This window comes from Sipha flava, unplaced genomic scaffold (assembly GCF_003268045.1).
Source record: "Sipha flava isolate LNK unplaced genomic scaffold, YSA_version1 304_pilon_pilon, whole genome shotgun sequence".
In the NCBI taxonomy this organism is placed as follows: domain Eukaryota; kingdom Metazoa; phylum Arthropoda; class Insecta; order Hemiptera; family Aphididae; genus Sipha; species Sipha flava.
In genome coordinates this window covers 392,216-410,393 of record NW_020272981.1, presented here as the reverse complement: position 1 = coordinate 410,393, position 18,178 = coordinate 392,216, and the positions used below count along the sequence as shown (strand labels likewise).

Genomic DNA, 18,178 nt, shown 5'->3' with positions numbered 1-18,178 from the left:
ATTTACTTATATATATATATATACACTAAAAAATAAATAAATGCTGAATTAAATAATGTATAAATAGTTGTATTTAATTGCCTAACAAGCACAAATGTAACAAAACAGGATCAATTCTGTAAAGAATGTAACAGAATCAATAATAAACATAAAATATAAAATCATCTGTATCAAATAAATTACATTTCAGTTAAACGGTTTACGTAATAAGTCTCGTTCATATGAACATCTTGAGCGCAGTGTATGGTTTAATTTAAATATTTTCGTACCAATACTTCAATGAGCACCACAGTTGTGGTACTTCAGGAAATGTATTCTAGTATTGATCGAACACATTATGATGTAAACGTTTTCTTTTTCTGAGATCAATGATATTATCGGATGTGAATATATTATGTACATTGTATGCGTAGAAGAGATGCGGAGGAAACGGTGAAAATCTGAGGTAGGTTCTTGTTGAAACTTCTGAATAAATTTACTCGTTTATATATAATGTACTCAAAACGGGAAACCGTAACAAAATAATGATGAACACTTAGTAGTAGTCAGTTATTACTTAAAGTACGATTTATCTGGTTCTTTCCATCGTGGATCTGTTAAAAACGTTATCGTTTCGCGGGGTTTGTAATATATAATTATTGTTATTGTTATTATTATTTTTCGAAAACGTTTTCGCGTGGACATTGGAACGTGGTTCCGACGAAACCTAAGGAATATCGAAACGCCTCCGCTACATGGACCCTTCGTGACGCCTCGCCGCTGGTGTTGCAAGCGTACAACTTTACTCCCTGAACTTGGCCTTGATGTAGGACGGCAGCGGGGCCACGTACAGCAGCACGTTGAACACCATCGCGGCCACCGGAAACACGAAACTGGCCACCAGGTTGATCTGCGGGTCGGCCACCGACGGCGGGTACCTCTCGTTCACGTACGAGTCGCCGTCCGGGTACCGGCACACGAACGCGTCCGCCGCGGGTATGGTGCAGTTCTGCCGGGGGCTCTGCGGCAGCCCCACGTACTGCCGGCGACCGTCGAACGCCTGGGCCGTCAGGTAAGCGCCCGCGTACCTGGTCTGCGTGGCATACGTGATCCAAGACAACCAGTCCGACATGCCACGGTACGATCTAAATGTTTATCGATCGGTTAGTCGGTATACCATACACGAACTGGCGGGACACGGGAAATTCGACATATTGCCTTACTTCAATAGATAGGTACATTGGTTTAATTTTCATAACGATCAATAAAAATAAAATAACAATGAATGTTTTAACTCTAATAATGGTTGTTTTATAACTGAAATTGTTTTTTTTTTTTAAAATATTTTTATTTACCTAACTGGTAAATAAAATTAAAATTATATCCTCTGGATCTCTTTTATTTATTGTTTTAATCCGCCCGGTTCCATATGAAATTATTTATCAACCCTGGTGTGTATTGTGTAAACGCCGACAAAAATGCTGTATTTTGTCGTACTTCAAAGATTAGGTATTTAAGAGTATTGTGACGTGCAGCATAAGCAAAAGTAGCAAAAGTAGCATAGCAAATAGAACATAAACTGTAGCGTTTGCGTGAGGTTTAGAGTGTAAACTTATACCGTTTAAATTTAAAGATAAGAATATTTTTGAGAGCTTTACGTTTGATCTTTATTGTTGAATATCGAATGGTAAAAGAGTTTTAGGGGTTTCAGCTTGCGATTTTTCAAATAGTCGTAATTACTAGAGCTCTTAATACACGTGAATTCACGGAATTCACGTGTCACGTGTAAAATCCAAAATAAAAACGTACATCCTTAACTTAATACTGTACTATTAATATTTTATTAAAACTTTAAGTATATAACATAAAATTACTAATTTTACCATTGTAAAAATGGATATATATTTTGGATAAACATGTATTTCACGTGTACACGTGAATTCCGTGACATGTGTTTTAAGAGCTCTAGTAATTGCTTTATCAGTCGATATTTCACAAAAACATATATATACCCATGATGTCTGTCGTCGTTCTCTTATAAATATTCTTCTCTTCAAATATCATTATACGGATAGTTTTAAATCTCTCTAAATCTAACTAACGTAAACGTCACAACAAATGTTCAATACGCTATGATGCACGAAGACTGCATCACTAAATGTGATAAATAAAACCACACTGAACAAACGTCTCCTAATAGTTTTAATAGAACGTAAATATGGTATTCTGGGCCAGCCACAGCCACAGCCAGCCGTCGCCACTCCCACCGTTGAAATGTTTTTTTTTCCAAATTAAAAGGATGGGGTGTAATATTCATATACCTATATGCAGGTTAAGTGAACGGTTGAGTGGCGCAAGAAAACAATTATTTTGATGGCGGGTGTGGCTGGCCCGGAATACCTTATTTGCATTCCACTAATATGTGTCGTGCTAATTTTATGAAATCAATCTGCGTTTGTCGATGATCTTTCATTAAAAAAATGCACCACCTATATTCCTTGTTGAACCCACACGTCACCCGCATGAATGCAAATAATAATGTACGACGATGATTTCAAACAAATCGACGTAGTAGTTAATAAAAACTACCATATGTCATCAGCGCCTAGATTACAAGCTAGAGCCGTGGTACCTATCTAGAAGTGAAGTCACATATTTTTTTATACATGGTGGCTCGTGAAGGGTGCAGCGAAAAATTTGACGGCGTCTCCAATACCTATACCGTATCCGAATAGTTTCAACGAGTCGCCAATAACAAAAAATACCTTTTATCGTGCGTCCGCTCCTCGAAATAATAATTCACGATTTAGGCACGTTATAATTTATGTCGACCGACCCCACTGATGACCTAAATTGTATGCACTAGTATCCGCCCAGGCGCCGAATCCATTGACATGACAAATGGGGTTCTTTTTTTTTCACGCCCATGTATGTATATCACGACTAAATAATTGAAGCAACAAATGGGTGCGGTTGGTCAACTTCGATCTGTGACCTGCTGCGAGTGTCTGCAATGCGAGACAAAACATTCGAACTATTCGATGGTTGCCGAACAAGGGGTGTTGTTCGACGGGCTATTGGTGTAATAATAGGCCACTGACACCGATGACGTTCAATCCGAGTAAACTTTCACGCAACCGGTAACGCGTAGTACGCCTAAAATACAATACGCACGTGGAAATCCGGATTTCGTTATCGTTATCGCATAACAATTGGACGAATGAATGTCAGGGTGATATGATACGCGATTTATAATTGATCGCGTTCAATTTTCCAGTACATTATGACAGTAATACCATGGCGAGACGAGTGTTGAAAATCAACAAACCAAGTACATAATATTTCACACGAATTCCGTACGCATAGATTAGCCGCGATGTTATCATCTCTATCATAAACATATATATTTCATACAGGCTTGCTCTTACCTGTTTGGCTATCTACAAATGTTCTACCCTCTTCCCCCTTAAAATTTCATATTCGAGCACTGTCCAGTTTTGTTAAATTTCAAAAATGTTATTAAAATTATGTTAAGTTGATGTTTAAAATGTGTTTTATACTATGTTTACAGTAAATTATTATTAATAAGTAATTATTATGATAACTTTTTCTGAAATTTGATTTATTAAACCACCCTTATTTTCAACCGCCTTTGTTTGTTTAACACATTGCACATCTGGTTAATGCGACCCGGATTTTACAGTATATACGAGTATATATATATATATATATATATTAACCACCTACTGCTACTATGTAACAAGTCTGTTAATACTATTTTATAGTATAAAATAGCTCAAGCCCCGCACATTATATTTTGTACACAAACCTCAACATTCCGCTACCCAATACGATCATCACGCTGACGACGTAAATGCAAAACACACTGGTGTTGTACATGTTCTTCGAGATGGCCATCACCGCGACGACCAGTTGTTCGGCGAATAAGTAGCAGCTTAGCAGCACGGCAGCAAACAAACTCAGCTCCGTCCAGCTGTTAAACTTCATCAACCTATGATACAAATGCGCACGAACAGTAAGAAAAATAAAAAAATATTATAATAATTTTGTATTGATCTAAGTAATATGTGTAGTACCTATGTGATGCGCGGTGAAAACTGTCCAAAAACGAAATCGTGCGCATAAATGTAAAAAATCAACAGAAAATAAAATATATACTTGATATATAGTTTCTGGCTCATCCGGTATATCATACATTTATCGTTTATATATTCATGGCGCATACACACACGCATAGCAGCTACGGTGTTCGAACGAATTTTTAATTTCTCGCAGATTACCACGTTACCGCCAGTCTCCATTTTGAATAGGTTTCACGTATAATACATGTATTATATACAAATAGCTTAGAGGTATTAGTGAACTTATAAAACGTCAGAAAAAATTATAGGATTAAATACGACGGCAATGAGTGATGATGACCTTTTTTTTTAGGTCATCTGATTCGGTAATTTATCGTTGACAGATTGACCATTGGAAATATTATAGCATGAGTATGTGGTCGTGAAAACATGATTGATAGTAAAAAGAAAAATTGGTCATCGATGCTAAAATTGTGACTGTGTAGGGACCGAAACATTATACTTTCATCAATCCTTATATGTGTCGCTATTAACGACATGCCTTTTATGTTGAGATTCTTCGGATCATTTTTATTATTAACAAAAAATCATATTCCTTTGATGTAAAAAAAATATATATGTATATATATATATATATGTAATTGTCATAAACGCGTATAAGGAACTAAAATTCAAAATCTAAAAAGTATAATATCAACGAAAATATTTTTTGTTGGAATCACAATCAAATAGTACTCGTTCTGAAGATGAATCATCGACGTGGTTAGTTAAAAACGAGTTGCGCAGCCATCAAAAGTGAATCTTAAGTTCGGTACGAAGTGGTTTATGTGCGGATAAAAATACCAATCGGTACGTCGAAAGAGTGCCTTCTGCTACGTGTAAAAAGAGAGCGATTTCTGCGCGAACATATAATAATGTATACCGAAATCGACGAGGATTCGAACAAGACGATAATATAGTATACCCTGTGTAGTACAATACGTATGTATGTATATAGTTACGTCTGCATCGTTATGTTGTTGTGTTGTAGAAGTCAATTTAGCGCGCGTAACACTTACTGATACAGTATTGCCGACGATCCGGCCACGGTGAGAAAAGCGAGCGGCAGCGAGAAAGTAAAGTAACTTATGAGGAAAAGTGGTCCGTTGTACGTGCCGTCTTGGTTTTCCTGGTAGTATCTAGTCCTGTGCGGAGCGACTGAAACGAGAAAACGCATTATTGTTGTTATTGTTATTATTATTGTTATACTACAAACCGTAATAATAATTTATACGTACACTATGTACAAGATATAATCACTGAAGTAATACTTTAAACAAGCAAACAACACATGTACAATTACAGAGTTATCTAATAATTTGACTTGTAATCCGCAATCATTTTTCACGTGGTTTACCACGAACACGCGGCTATTAATTAACTAATTTTTCGAGACTAATAATGACGTTAATGGATGATGTGTACGTATGGAGCACGTACGCGTTTAGAAATCGCCGTCCTATACCTACCGACGACATTATATTGTACCGTGATAATGGTATTATTATTATTTCAATTCTAATATAATTTACAACGAATATTTTTTTCATCCATTGTCTAATTTCGTTTTTTTTTTCAATTAAACCACTACAGTGCAGACCGACGCATAATAATATAGTGTTACTAACAATTTTTTTGATTACATTGCAGAACTAGTTTCGCCATTGAGAACTAAAATAAAATCAAGTACAACACGTACCCACATATAGCTTAGTCTCATCTCTCGAAACTTTCTTTTGCAATTAAACATAATTATATTCATGATAATTTACACACACACATTCACATTGTATTCATAGTGTAGTATCGTATTTTTATAAGATAAAATAATCTTTTCGTTGCCACAAAGTCGTAATCTAGTGCGTATCTTAAGCATATGTAAAAAAGAAACCAGATTTATTTGTAGATAGAACTACGTTTAATGCTTTAACGAGTCCCGTTAAATAAAAACAGCATATGTGTAGGTTTGTAGAATTAGGTAAAGTAATGTAATATGAGTTTAATATGTCTGTTACCAACCAAACGAAAATCCACAGAGGCCTTCGTCAATTCAAAAGACCGGAAGAATTTAATTGCTCATGCAGTTCTTTTTTTCATTGTAGAATATTACATGTATTATGCTGTTTATGGGAAGCGATTCAGTGGGACAGTGGAATACCTCACCTTAAGATATACATGGACTGATCAATAATTTTGGTTTTGACGTGAAATAATGTAAATTATTTTGTAAAAATATTCTCATAATGATTATTTCACGGACCACCTCTATCTTAATTATTTCGATTTCGGAAACGTTCCTAAGCTGTTTTTGTATAGTACATTATTTGTACTCACAGGTATTAGTCAGAATGAGTATATTTATATATGCCAAGGAATTGTTTGGTTTGTTATTTCTGAGAGCATAACAACTAACAAGTATAATGTTGATTAAATGTCAACACCGAACCAACTGAATTTTTGCCTCACTATAAAAAAAAAAAACTGAAAATACGCCCCCGACAAAGGTATGCAGGACAACAATGTACTTTCAAATCGAACCGTATCATTATTGATCATTGTTTATGATTACATGTATTGCGATCGGAATTTTTCCTCCTAAGCTTATAAAATATTAATCATATATATGTCATTGGGTCTCGTTTTCCTGGGCTTTATTTCCTTAATCTATGTGTGGATATTTTGCGTCGGCTTAGGAAACATTTTATCGTTTTTATCTCATTATAAATAGTTAATACTCACACGTGTATACCGTGGTGAATATCGATGTCAAATACGTCGTAGTTATGCACGTCAACAGCAGACCACTCCGGGATATGAACGTCGTCTGATAGTCCTATAGGAATGTATTTCAAAAACGTGCAATGAGCATATAAAATTACGACGGAATCGCGTTCTTCTTGTGCGAACAAAACGCAGTATGTATTTATAATTCATAGCCAGCGAGACTTACCTTGATGTCGCGATAAAACATCCAGATCAACAAGAATGCGACGGGCAGAGCAATGAGTCGTGCAGTGAGATAGAAAAGAGCTTGCCAGGAACATCCGAAAGTGGACGCGAATTGACGTCTACGTACAAAAGAAATAGAAAATATATGTCGATTATAGTTGCGTATTTCAATCCTGTATAAATATCGTGTGAAAATATACTAATATAGTACACTAAATAATCGGTGCAATAATAATCCATAACGTGGCTAACATCAGAAAAGCAGAAAGAACAATTATTTTTAGTTCCCTGTATAGTTGATTATTGTTGCGACAGTATAGTTTTCCTCTATAATTTTGAGTTCGTGAAACGTCAATTAGTGTAGTTGCGTAAGGATCAACAAAATTTAGAAAATTCATATTGTTAACATTTTACATTTCAGTATTGTGCATGAAAACGATTTGAAATCAGAACGATTTGGTGGGCACGACATAAATTTTGCGTGACATAAAGTGAATGTCAGTTGATTTACAACACAAATTATTATAATGTGTAATAAAGCTTGAAGTCGAATAATGCCAAAACATTGACATTTAACAACATAAATTATAACTGTAGACAACATAAATATGAGGTCAGTTCAGTGACGTAATCATGTATAATCAAGTATCAAGTCATAGTAACAAGCATTCCATTGAATTAACATTGCTCATTAATATTGTTGTTTACAAAATAATTATTTAGTTTTAAATAGCAACTAATAATTGTAAAGACACTAGGTGTACTCGTATATATTACTCTCGATAAATTACATTTTGAATGATATTTGTGAAAAACTTAATGCAATGCACATTTTTCTTTAAGTAATCTAGTATTGTATATCAAAGATATGTTTGAGAGTAATGGCGTAAAATGTTGGAAATTTTTTTAAGATGCTCACAAGTTGTGTTTTTAGAATATACAACTATAATGGCAAAAATCGTGGTATTTTTTATAACAGGTACACGTCGTAACGAGAAAATAATAATAATAATTTTTTTAGAATGTTTTGCATTAATATTATTTGCTATGGTAGTACTATTATATTTTATTCGAATTCATTGGTTTCGTTTTCACGAAACAGTTATCAAAAATTACTGAAGTTTTGAAATGCGAATAGAGTATAGATGATTGCGTATATACTGTTAATATATATATATATATAATGTAATTTTTTATTTCGATAAATAAAACTGTAAATATCATTCATAAATTGGTATTCGGTGTTTTTTTTTTTTTTTTTTGGTGATTTGAATCATAGAAAAATTTGTAAACGATAATATTACGTTCGTATTTTATAATAGTTGTATCTATCTATTAGAGTACAATAAGAGGAATCTGTGATCCAAAAAAAACTAGCCGTACATGGAATAATAATAAAATAACAGTAGCATAACATAACATAGTTGTTGTTTAAATACATATGTCATTTGTTATTATTTGTACAGTACTTCACCAAGATACAGTTTTTTTTAATGTGGCGTAATAAAACACTGTATAAGAACGATGCGGTATGAGCATGCAGTCTACCATTGAGAGTTATTACATATAATCATTATAAGGTCATTGTTACGATCAGTCATAATAATAATAATAAAAATAATAATAAAAGTACAATATACGAGTATGAATACGATAATCAGAAAAATCTATTGGTGCGATATTTTCGGGGATAAAAAAAAAATTAATTATAAAATTCTCAATGGACCGGAAAGATACGTAGCGTTTTATTGTTATTGTTATAATCATTATTATTTCTTTGTTTTAATAATTCGAGTGCATACTTACTGGTATAGAGTCATGCCAATTTGTGTGATCGAAGACTCTTGGGCAGAGTACGGGTATGGATGCGAATTGGACTGGTGGTCGCCAGTCGGTGACCCGAGAAGCACGGACATTGCTGAAGATTTTCTGTAGGGCGCCCCTTCCATTTTGAACTTTTCCACCAGAGCCACGATTTGTGCATTGGACTCGACGAATCTTTCGCGTGACCGCCGATCGACCGTAGACAAACACACTGCGAATAAACGATAGTACAATGTCGTAAATCATCTATTGTTATGATAGTATGTTATATTTATGGATAACAGTGATCTCAAATTAGCGGTCCTCGAAGCGTTTCGATCAGGGACTGGAACCGAACCGAATATAACCGGTTCTGGAACCGGAACCTAGGTCAAATTATGAAACCTCAACCTTTAAAGAACCTTTAGTTCAAATTTTAAAGAACCCAAACCGGAACCGGAACCTCGATCAAACATTTTTTTTTTTACTTTAGTTTCTAAAAGGATATTTTTGGTTCATTTGATTTTTTTTTTAATTGTTAGATTTATTGTAACAATAACTTTCGTAATATACAGTTTTCAAAAAATAAAATACATTATCCTTATAAGTACAGCTTGTGAGGGGGTAGCGATACTTATCTATTTAAGTTTGAAAATATATGAAAATATATTTTATAACAAAATTAAGATAATATAAAATATAAAGAGATAAAAATAAAAATATTAACAATTTTTAATTTCTTATTTGTATATAACTACAACTATTCTTATGATATATTCGTTGGCGCACATAGGAGGGTAGCAGGGGATGCTTAGCACTCTCAAGTTCTAAATTAGTACTCCCAGTTGAGGTAAAAATATTGTTTAAAGAGGATTGTTTTGCATTTATAAGAATGAGTAAACTCCAGTTTTCATTGGTAATTCACAACTATTATTTATTATTATTTCATTTACTTATGCCACGAACGTACAATGTACATAAATATGTTATACATGTATATAAGCAGTAAAAGTATTGGGTATTTATGTCACCTATGAATCTGATACAGTTTATTGCTGGAATACCATTAGATTTTGGTTTTATTTACTGTATACAGGTTTTTTTCTAATTACTAAATTGGCAAAGTTGTAGTATGTTAAAGTTTAATATTTATAAAAAATCTGGTTTTGACATTTTAATTATGTTCAACTTAATACTTGAAAACCAAAATAATATCTCCACTTTTTTTAAATACTTATATGAAAATAGATAAAATATAGAAAAACACTAATTTTTGGTCATAATTTACTCTCATTTTTATCATTCATATTTCCGAAATAAGATAACTAAATATTAAAGGTAATGAAAGTTACAAAAATGTACCCACTATGAATTTGAAATTAAGATTTATCTATTTAAAATTAAAATTTTATCTAATGAATTATTTGAAATTTTGGCCTTGATATTTCAAACATGATTTTAAAAATTTTAAAATTTTTAAATTACGAGTATTTTGATGGGACAGTATTTATTTTATCTTCTCTCAAATTATTATATGTCAGTCGTATATTTTGTTTAAATGTTGGACATTTAAGGGGTGTCTACATACACAACAGTTTTTTAAATGTCCCTACAAATGGGGTCAAGTCTGGAGATCTTGTCTGGAACCATTGAATTATTCCATTATCAATCCATCGGTTGCGAAAATTTTCATTTTAACATTGTCGAACAGTGGCGTTGTATGATAGTGCATCTTGTAAATAAACGAGGTTAGGTACATATTTTCCCGTGCAGCTAATGTAATAATTTCAAACAGTAACTGTAATTGACTTACAAGAAATTCTAGATGTTTTCTAACTGTAAGTGTCCTGTCATAAAAATAAGTACCTAAAAATTTTCGACCAATGACTCACACTACAAATTTATACCCCAGATACCCTGAAAGTTAATTTTTCGAGATTAGTATTGTCCCAAAATCTATGGTTTTGTTTATTCATTATATCATTATACCCTACAATTTTGCCAATTTTGTAATAAGAAAAAAAATTGTTACCTATACAAATATTGATTGAAAAAAAAATTTTCTAGCTAAATATGAAAAAAGAAAAAATTGAATTGCTATTAAAAAAAATAAATAAGTTGTATGGCGCATGCCCGCATGCGTTTGGGTTAAAAATATGGAATTTGTCTGACATTGTGTATTCTGGTATTCCCTTTCAGTCCCCGACAATCCCATTAGAATACAAAGTCGCCTAACTGGAATATTTAGAGGTACATTTTAACATGAACACGTTATATATATAATTTATATAATTTATGTATGATAGATTCATTTTTAAATAAAAAAAAATAAAATAAAATTCAATGGATAATTATTTTTAAAGATAACGGCGAAAATCCTACTATCTCACTTTATCAATTTGTTCGGATCGTTGATTTTTCAAACACGTAAATACCTATAGCGGCTTTAAAATGTCGATAAATAATCACCGATTAGCTGAAAATATAAATATATAATAAATATTTATACATATACACGTCATAATAATTTGACATTATAATAACGAGAATGTGTTCGATTATCTTCTTTGTGTAAAGATGTTCTCACATTATCTAGGTCTTGTATAACATTATAAAATTAAACTATATTTTTATAAACTATATTATATTATACATATTAGCGATTAGTTACAATTATTTATTTTATATATATATATAAACCCCGTTTGTCTTGTTTTGGTTGACGAGTTACTGAGATAATTTAGGATTCATTCAAAAATCAAAATTTATCATAATGGATAAATGAGTAATAACTTTAATAATTCCAATTAAAGTATTTATTTAGGTTGTTTGAAACCAAGTTTTTCAAACTCGCATTTGTACCCAAGGCGAATCTCTATTATTTATACGCCCCCTTGTCATCATTTTTGTCCTACTATGGTACGAGAACTTTTATTTTAAATACATTCTAATCGGGTTTAAATGAAAGACTTTATGAATTAATAAAAAATTTAACGTCTTTTCTTAATATAATGTTTATTTTCAACAATCCCTAGTAACAGCACTGAATCACTGTTTTAAAGCCTATTATATAATTTGCATTATTTTACATTATTATTATTCATAAAGCTGTAAATTAGTGACCATCGAGCGTTACCTTATGTAATAAAATAAATAACATTTTATTTTAAACTTATGTGTTATTAATTCTAATGAATATTAAGCGTGAATTCTATTACATCATTGCAACTGTTAACATTCACCTCGATAAACCTACATAAACTATTTGATAAATACGTTTTTAAACAGTAATAAAATCACTAGACAATGATTTTTCATTAATTACATTTGCAACCTTTTTTTATATGTACCACTGGTTCACAGTAAAGATATTTACTTTCTTTCAAATAATAGTATGGTAATAAATTAAAAAATTGATATAATTACTCAATAGGTATATTTTGAAATCGTTATAATCTTAATGTATTTTAAATCTAATCATTATATTTTGTTAGTTATTTTATTAAAGCCATAGGCGTGCGCAGATTCCTATTTCCGGTGTGGCTTTTATTTATTTTTTTTGATCACCCACCCCCTTATAAAACCCCTTCTTAAAAAAAATAGATATACAAAACATAAGTAAGTAGAAATAAAATTTATTAGAAAAACTAATGTACAATCTAATTATCAATGAACGCCAGTCCCGGCAATTTTTATTTTTTTGTAATTTAATAAAATTGATAGAAAAAATTTTTGATTTTCCAAAAAAAAAGTTATTAGCCCTTTTTACCTAAGTACATAGTACCTACCTAAAAAAAAGTCTCAGGTGTGGCTATAGCCCTATAAGCCACATCCGTGCGCACGTCTATGATTAAAGCCATGGTTAATACATCTTTAAAGAATATATTTATTTAGATAGCATTTAACGGAATCCTTTTTATATCATCATATATACAGATAGCTATAGTTAACTGCGAAAAAAATAGTAGTAATAAAAAACGCATTTCTTTTCATCCTCTATGAGGAGTTCAAAATTACCATTGATATTAAGAGCTAAATATATTTACTCATATCTTAATTTAGATTTAACATATTCTATTATCATCGAGAGGGTATTTTTTCAGCGTAAAGTCACACTCTTCGCAATGTATATGTTTATATATCATATTTTAATAAAATGCAACATGATAAATTCAGTACAATATAATTAAATTAAAAATTACTTGATTTCATAGTCTTCTCTTGATATAAAATGCGTAGGACAACTAAACTGTAATTAATTTGTGTCTTATTTTGAACATTAATCACTTTATTATAATACAGCTATGTTTAAGAATTATATATTCATACATCATGGTAATAAAATCGATTAAAAAAATTAATTTTTTATGAAAAAATGAATGGAATATAATGGTCAATTTATCTAGAACAAAAATAACCATATATTATACCCACACAGGCCACACAAACACATTACTATACTCATGCGATATTTTGTATTACATAATTATGTATATATATTACATTATATGTAAATGTATATTACTAAAACGTGTGCATGCATTCATAAATATGTATATTTATTCATTCAGGTAAGTAAGTTATATGGAGAGCTAATTATCTACCATCCCACTATTTCATAATATTTAAAAACCGTTTGCGGTTATCGTTTAAAATGCATTTTCAATACTACTATTCTTTACGCGATTGTCTATAGTTCGACAATCCCAATTCTACGTGATATTTTGACGGTCAATAACAATAGGTGAATTCAAACAATATGAAATTTTTCTAAGTTTTTAAAAAGATAGAAAAATTTCATATTGTTTGAATAAAATAAAATAAAATAAAATAAAATTCTTTAAAAATCCGCGTTCATTTATTATAGAAGGGTTAAAGAATATCATTCTTGGTTCGTATATTGAAACGTGTCATGATATCATGTCATAATATCATATGATATAACGCGGATTTTTAAAGAATTTTTAAAAGCGTTTTTTATATTTTTATTAACTTTAACTGCTTTTAACAAAATAATTAAACTTTTTCTTGCCATTTGCACTTGTTATATATATATACTTTAAATACTAACATATTTTTAAAACGTATAAAATGTACTCAAAAATGTATTTATCTATTACCCGCGGGTAATTATTTAAAATTTAATCTAAAATCCTTATATTTTGTTTCAGCAATTGAACAATTTAAATTAATATTTTAAATTTTGATATCAATCTATTTATTTCAATTTAAGTCATCAAAAGTTACAGTTATGTGTGTTACTTTTAAAATATCTTAGTATTTCAGTATCCACCAAATCGGTCATAGATTGTTATCGTTATATCACCATGACCGTTTTCGTCAAAATAAAATAAAGATTATCCTCTAAAAACCTGTTATAAAAATCTCTGGTGTTTTACCGTAACACTAAAATACGTTATTACAATGCACAGTATAAGCCGTTAGAGTATTGCAAGAGAATTACGAGGCACGTTGAAGGATAATACATATTATCAAATTGCAATGTGATCTGAACAAGTGAATGCCAAATACAAAAAAACGCTAACTTACGCAAATTACTCTTCAAATTAAATATCGCAGTTGGTCAAATATATGAATATCTTATAGCTTTTAAGTAATGACATTAAGTTACGAGTATGACGAGAAAAAAGTTCGAAATATCTTGGAAGCAAAAAAGTTGTCGTATCCTCAATGAATTTGACGGGGCAATGTGTGATCGAGTGATAGTAAATTTTATGGAAAGAATAATCATCTGTAGGGCTAATAAGGAGGGTCATATACCCGATATTGTTTTTCACTGTTAAACCTTAACTTCTCCTGAAGAGAATAATATATTTATAATGTTTTTAAAAGAAATAAATTTAATTTATAGCAGATAAATTTTACGTTATTTTTGAGATACCCTATACAACTTAAATAATTTGCGCTGGATTACGCATTGGTTTTTCACAATGTGAATTCATACCTCATTAACCACAAATCCTAACCCATATGTCACAATTGTAGATCATAATCAATGAATCATAGATATTATACTTTATGTTCTACATGTTAAGAAACATAAAATACACTTAACAATTCAACTTCTATAGAAGAACCGTATATAAAAGTTGGTTATTAATTTCAAATTAAATTGGCTGATATTAACATAATTACAAAAATATAAATATTTTATATATTTTATAAAACACAATTATGGTTCATAATGTACTGGTAATTAACTATAGACTACTATAAAATATAGTAAATAAAATTATTATTTTTCTGTTAAGAGAATGACAATACTTCAATCGTTTACATGACTTGATCTAGTTAAATAGGTTCAACAGAATATCAATAAAACCCATGATTAAAATCAAAAATACATTGAATGATGTAATATTTTTTCTGATAGTTGTTTGTATTATTTTAGGGATCGAACAATTGGTTTTTTACTGTAGTCCATATGAAATGTATTATAAACCAAAATAATACGAACTTAATATATAATTATTTTTATTTTACTTACGATAATACATGAGAGGATTTTCCATTTCTGGACACGGAAATCCAACTGCTCGGAAATAGTCCAACATCATTCTAGTCGGACCTGCGTATACCAAGTCCCCCAAACACAAGTAAGCAACACGTTCAAGAAATGGAAAAACATCTGAACGTGGTTTTTCCATAGTGAGTATCACAGCTCGACCTCTGCGTTTAGCGTGGCTACTGACCATAGATACTACTAAATAAGTGGTCAGTGGATCTAATCCGGCAGTTGGTTCGTCCAATAGTAGTAATACTATAGGAAAAATAGTTTACTTTATTATTGATTATTAGTTCATTACAGAAAGATTCATTCCAATAAAGATCATTTACCTGGATCTTTAACTAATTGAGTTCCGATCACTAGTCTTCTGTACTCGCCTTCGGTCAACGCTTCTACACTATGTCTGGCCACTTGACTAAGAGCCAAGTCAGCTAACACTTGTCTGACCCTAGAATCTTTAACATAGCCACTGATTTGTGAGCCTATAGACAAGTTAGCTGCGTAGTGTAGTGTTTGCTGAACAGATAATGATGGAACAAGGTCCGCTCGGTGACCGACATAAGCGCAGCATTGGTTAAACATCGCTTGTGTAAGAGGTCGGCCATCTAAAAGGATCTGTCCACGAGAAAGTCCCTTACTCCGTCTGGCAATAACTTCTAAAAGTGCTCTTTTACCGCTACCTAAATGTATTAAAAAATACAATTCCTTTATAAGTTATTAGTAAGTATACTTATCCAGTATAAGTGGTTTATAACGACACTAAAGAGACCAGTAAAATGTAACAACTTTTCCGATACGTTTCATTAAACGATATTTTTTAATTAAATTAATAATTACGAACATGTGAAATTTTTAGTTACATTTTACGAATTGTGTTGTGTAGACTGATTTAATTATCAATGATTTCTATATTGTCTTTAGAAAGTAAACTCCTTTGGCTCTACTTGTTTATTATGTCTATACATGGCTACATAGAATATTGTGGTAAATAGCATTACGTTTTATATAGTAAAATAATTAAGTAGGTATTTATTTTATCAATTATAAATAATTGAATTGTAATATAAAATAAACCATTTCTCTATATAAATTTAAAAGTAATCTTAACCATAAGCACAAATGAGGGAAGAGCTTATTCCACTTTTGTAAATTCTTCCCACAAACTATATTATATAGTATATTATACAAAGTAAAATAAATTATGAAATATTTTTCTGCCCTCTCAAATCTCAAATTTTATTTGTGTCTATCATTTTAACACAATAGCAACGGAAAAATATAATGAGAATAATAAGGGCATTTTAATTGAAAATAATACTCTTAACTAAATAATTTTTTTTAAATTTATAGATAATAATTTATGGACGGGATTGGTAAAAAACTTGTTTAGTTAAAATAAATAAATTGTTAATCATTATGATCTGTATTATCATAAAAATAATTAAGTAAAAAAATGATAAAACTATTGACAAATCTTGCTGAACTTTCGTTACATGCATTAATGTTTTAAATTAAACAAATTTAAATTATTTCTCGAAGTTCAATAATGTACGAAACATTTAGTTAAATATAACATACCAACGATAATAGAATTAAAATAGAGATCTAATTATATTTCTTGTTGTTTTTTAATTATTTTCTTATTTAATAAAGTTGGACTGAAAAGTATTTTAAAGTATCAATTGGTTTTTGGAAATTTTAGAAAAAATCTTACAGCTTTCGACCATCAATAAATAATTAATATGTAGATGAGGTAAAAAAAAATAAAATAATGAAAAACATAAATTGTGTACTAATCATGGGCGCAACTAGGGGGGTAGGAGACTTAACCCCCGAGCCAAGATTAAGCCCCTCCATAAATATTCCATGTTATACATGGCATACCGCATACAGCATACTTAATTCACAATAGTGTCGAATACAAAAAAAGACACATTGCAGTAAATCCGACTTGGCTCAGAATCTAAAATATATTAAAATGGTATATAATAGTAGATGTAATCCACAGGTTATTTTAAGTTTAGGTAGGAGGGCCGTAGCCCCCCCCCCCAGATTTTGTACCCTAGTTGCGCCTATGGTACTAATATGTATGTATGTATGTATAAAGAAATCACTTCAAGAGCTTCAAAATAAATGTTTTGAAATGATATATAAAAGTTTACATTGACATACATGATAATAAAAATAGTCTATGAGAAGCGGTTAGTTCATCGAGTTCATTGGTTTTCTGCTCACGAAGAAAATTATTTTATCCCTGCCGTCGATCGTAATAAAAATATATAAAATATTAAAAAAAGTTGGTTTTGTGAAAAATGTTTTAATAATGTATTGTCCTAGCAATTCCTCGCGCAATTCCACAACATCCTTAATTCCCGTGAGGAGGTAGCATTCGGCAGACACCTAGTACGCCTCATCAACGGTACACGTGCTTGCGTATGCGTGGGGCGCGCGTGTATGTGTTTGCGTGTGCGCGTGCGTGCGCGTGCGTGTGAGTTTTGTTTACCTTTCGATCCCAGGATGGCCATCACCTCGCCGGCCCGAACTTCCAGCGTGATGTCCTTGAGTATGAGTCCGGTCTGGACCGATCCGAAGAGCTTTTGGAAGCACGAGGCCGGCTCCACCTGGCCCGTGTGGTATATGTTATTCAGCTCCAGTGAATAGTCGCCGCCGATCATTTTGGACGGTTTCATCGTGACTGAACGGCACACCGCAGCTACGTTGCGTGTGCAGAACACGAACTGCTGGACCGAAACCTTTACTGGTCCGCGCGACAGCG

At 31.5% G+C, this 18,178-nt stretch overlaps 1 protein-coding gene across 1 annotated transcript; it reads right to left on the bottom strand.

Moving 5' to 3' along the window:
* Nucleotides 1-48: 48 nt before the first annotated feature.
* LOC112686305 (ATP-binding cassette sub-family G member 5) lies at nucleotides 49-18,152 on the bottom strand. Its single transcript, XM_025558523.1, has 9 exons — nucleotides 17,906-18,152; nucleotides 15,732-16,082; nucleotides 15,382-15,654; nucleotides 8,877-9,105; nucleotides 7,072-7,189; nucleotides 6,861-6,954; nucleotides 5,141-5,279; nucleotides 3,809-3,991; nucleotides 49-1,124 (listed from the first exon to the last, which is right to left on the bottom strand). Exons 1-9 carry the CDS (start codon nucleotides 18,090-18,092, stop codon nucleotides 782-784), a joined length of 1,917 nt encoding a protein of 638 aa, XP_025414308.1. The 5' UTR covers nucleotides 18,093-18,152; the 3' UTR covers nucleotides 49-781.
* Between the last annotated feature and the right edge of the window lie 26 nt (nucleotides 18,153-18,178).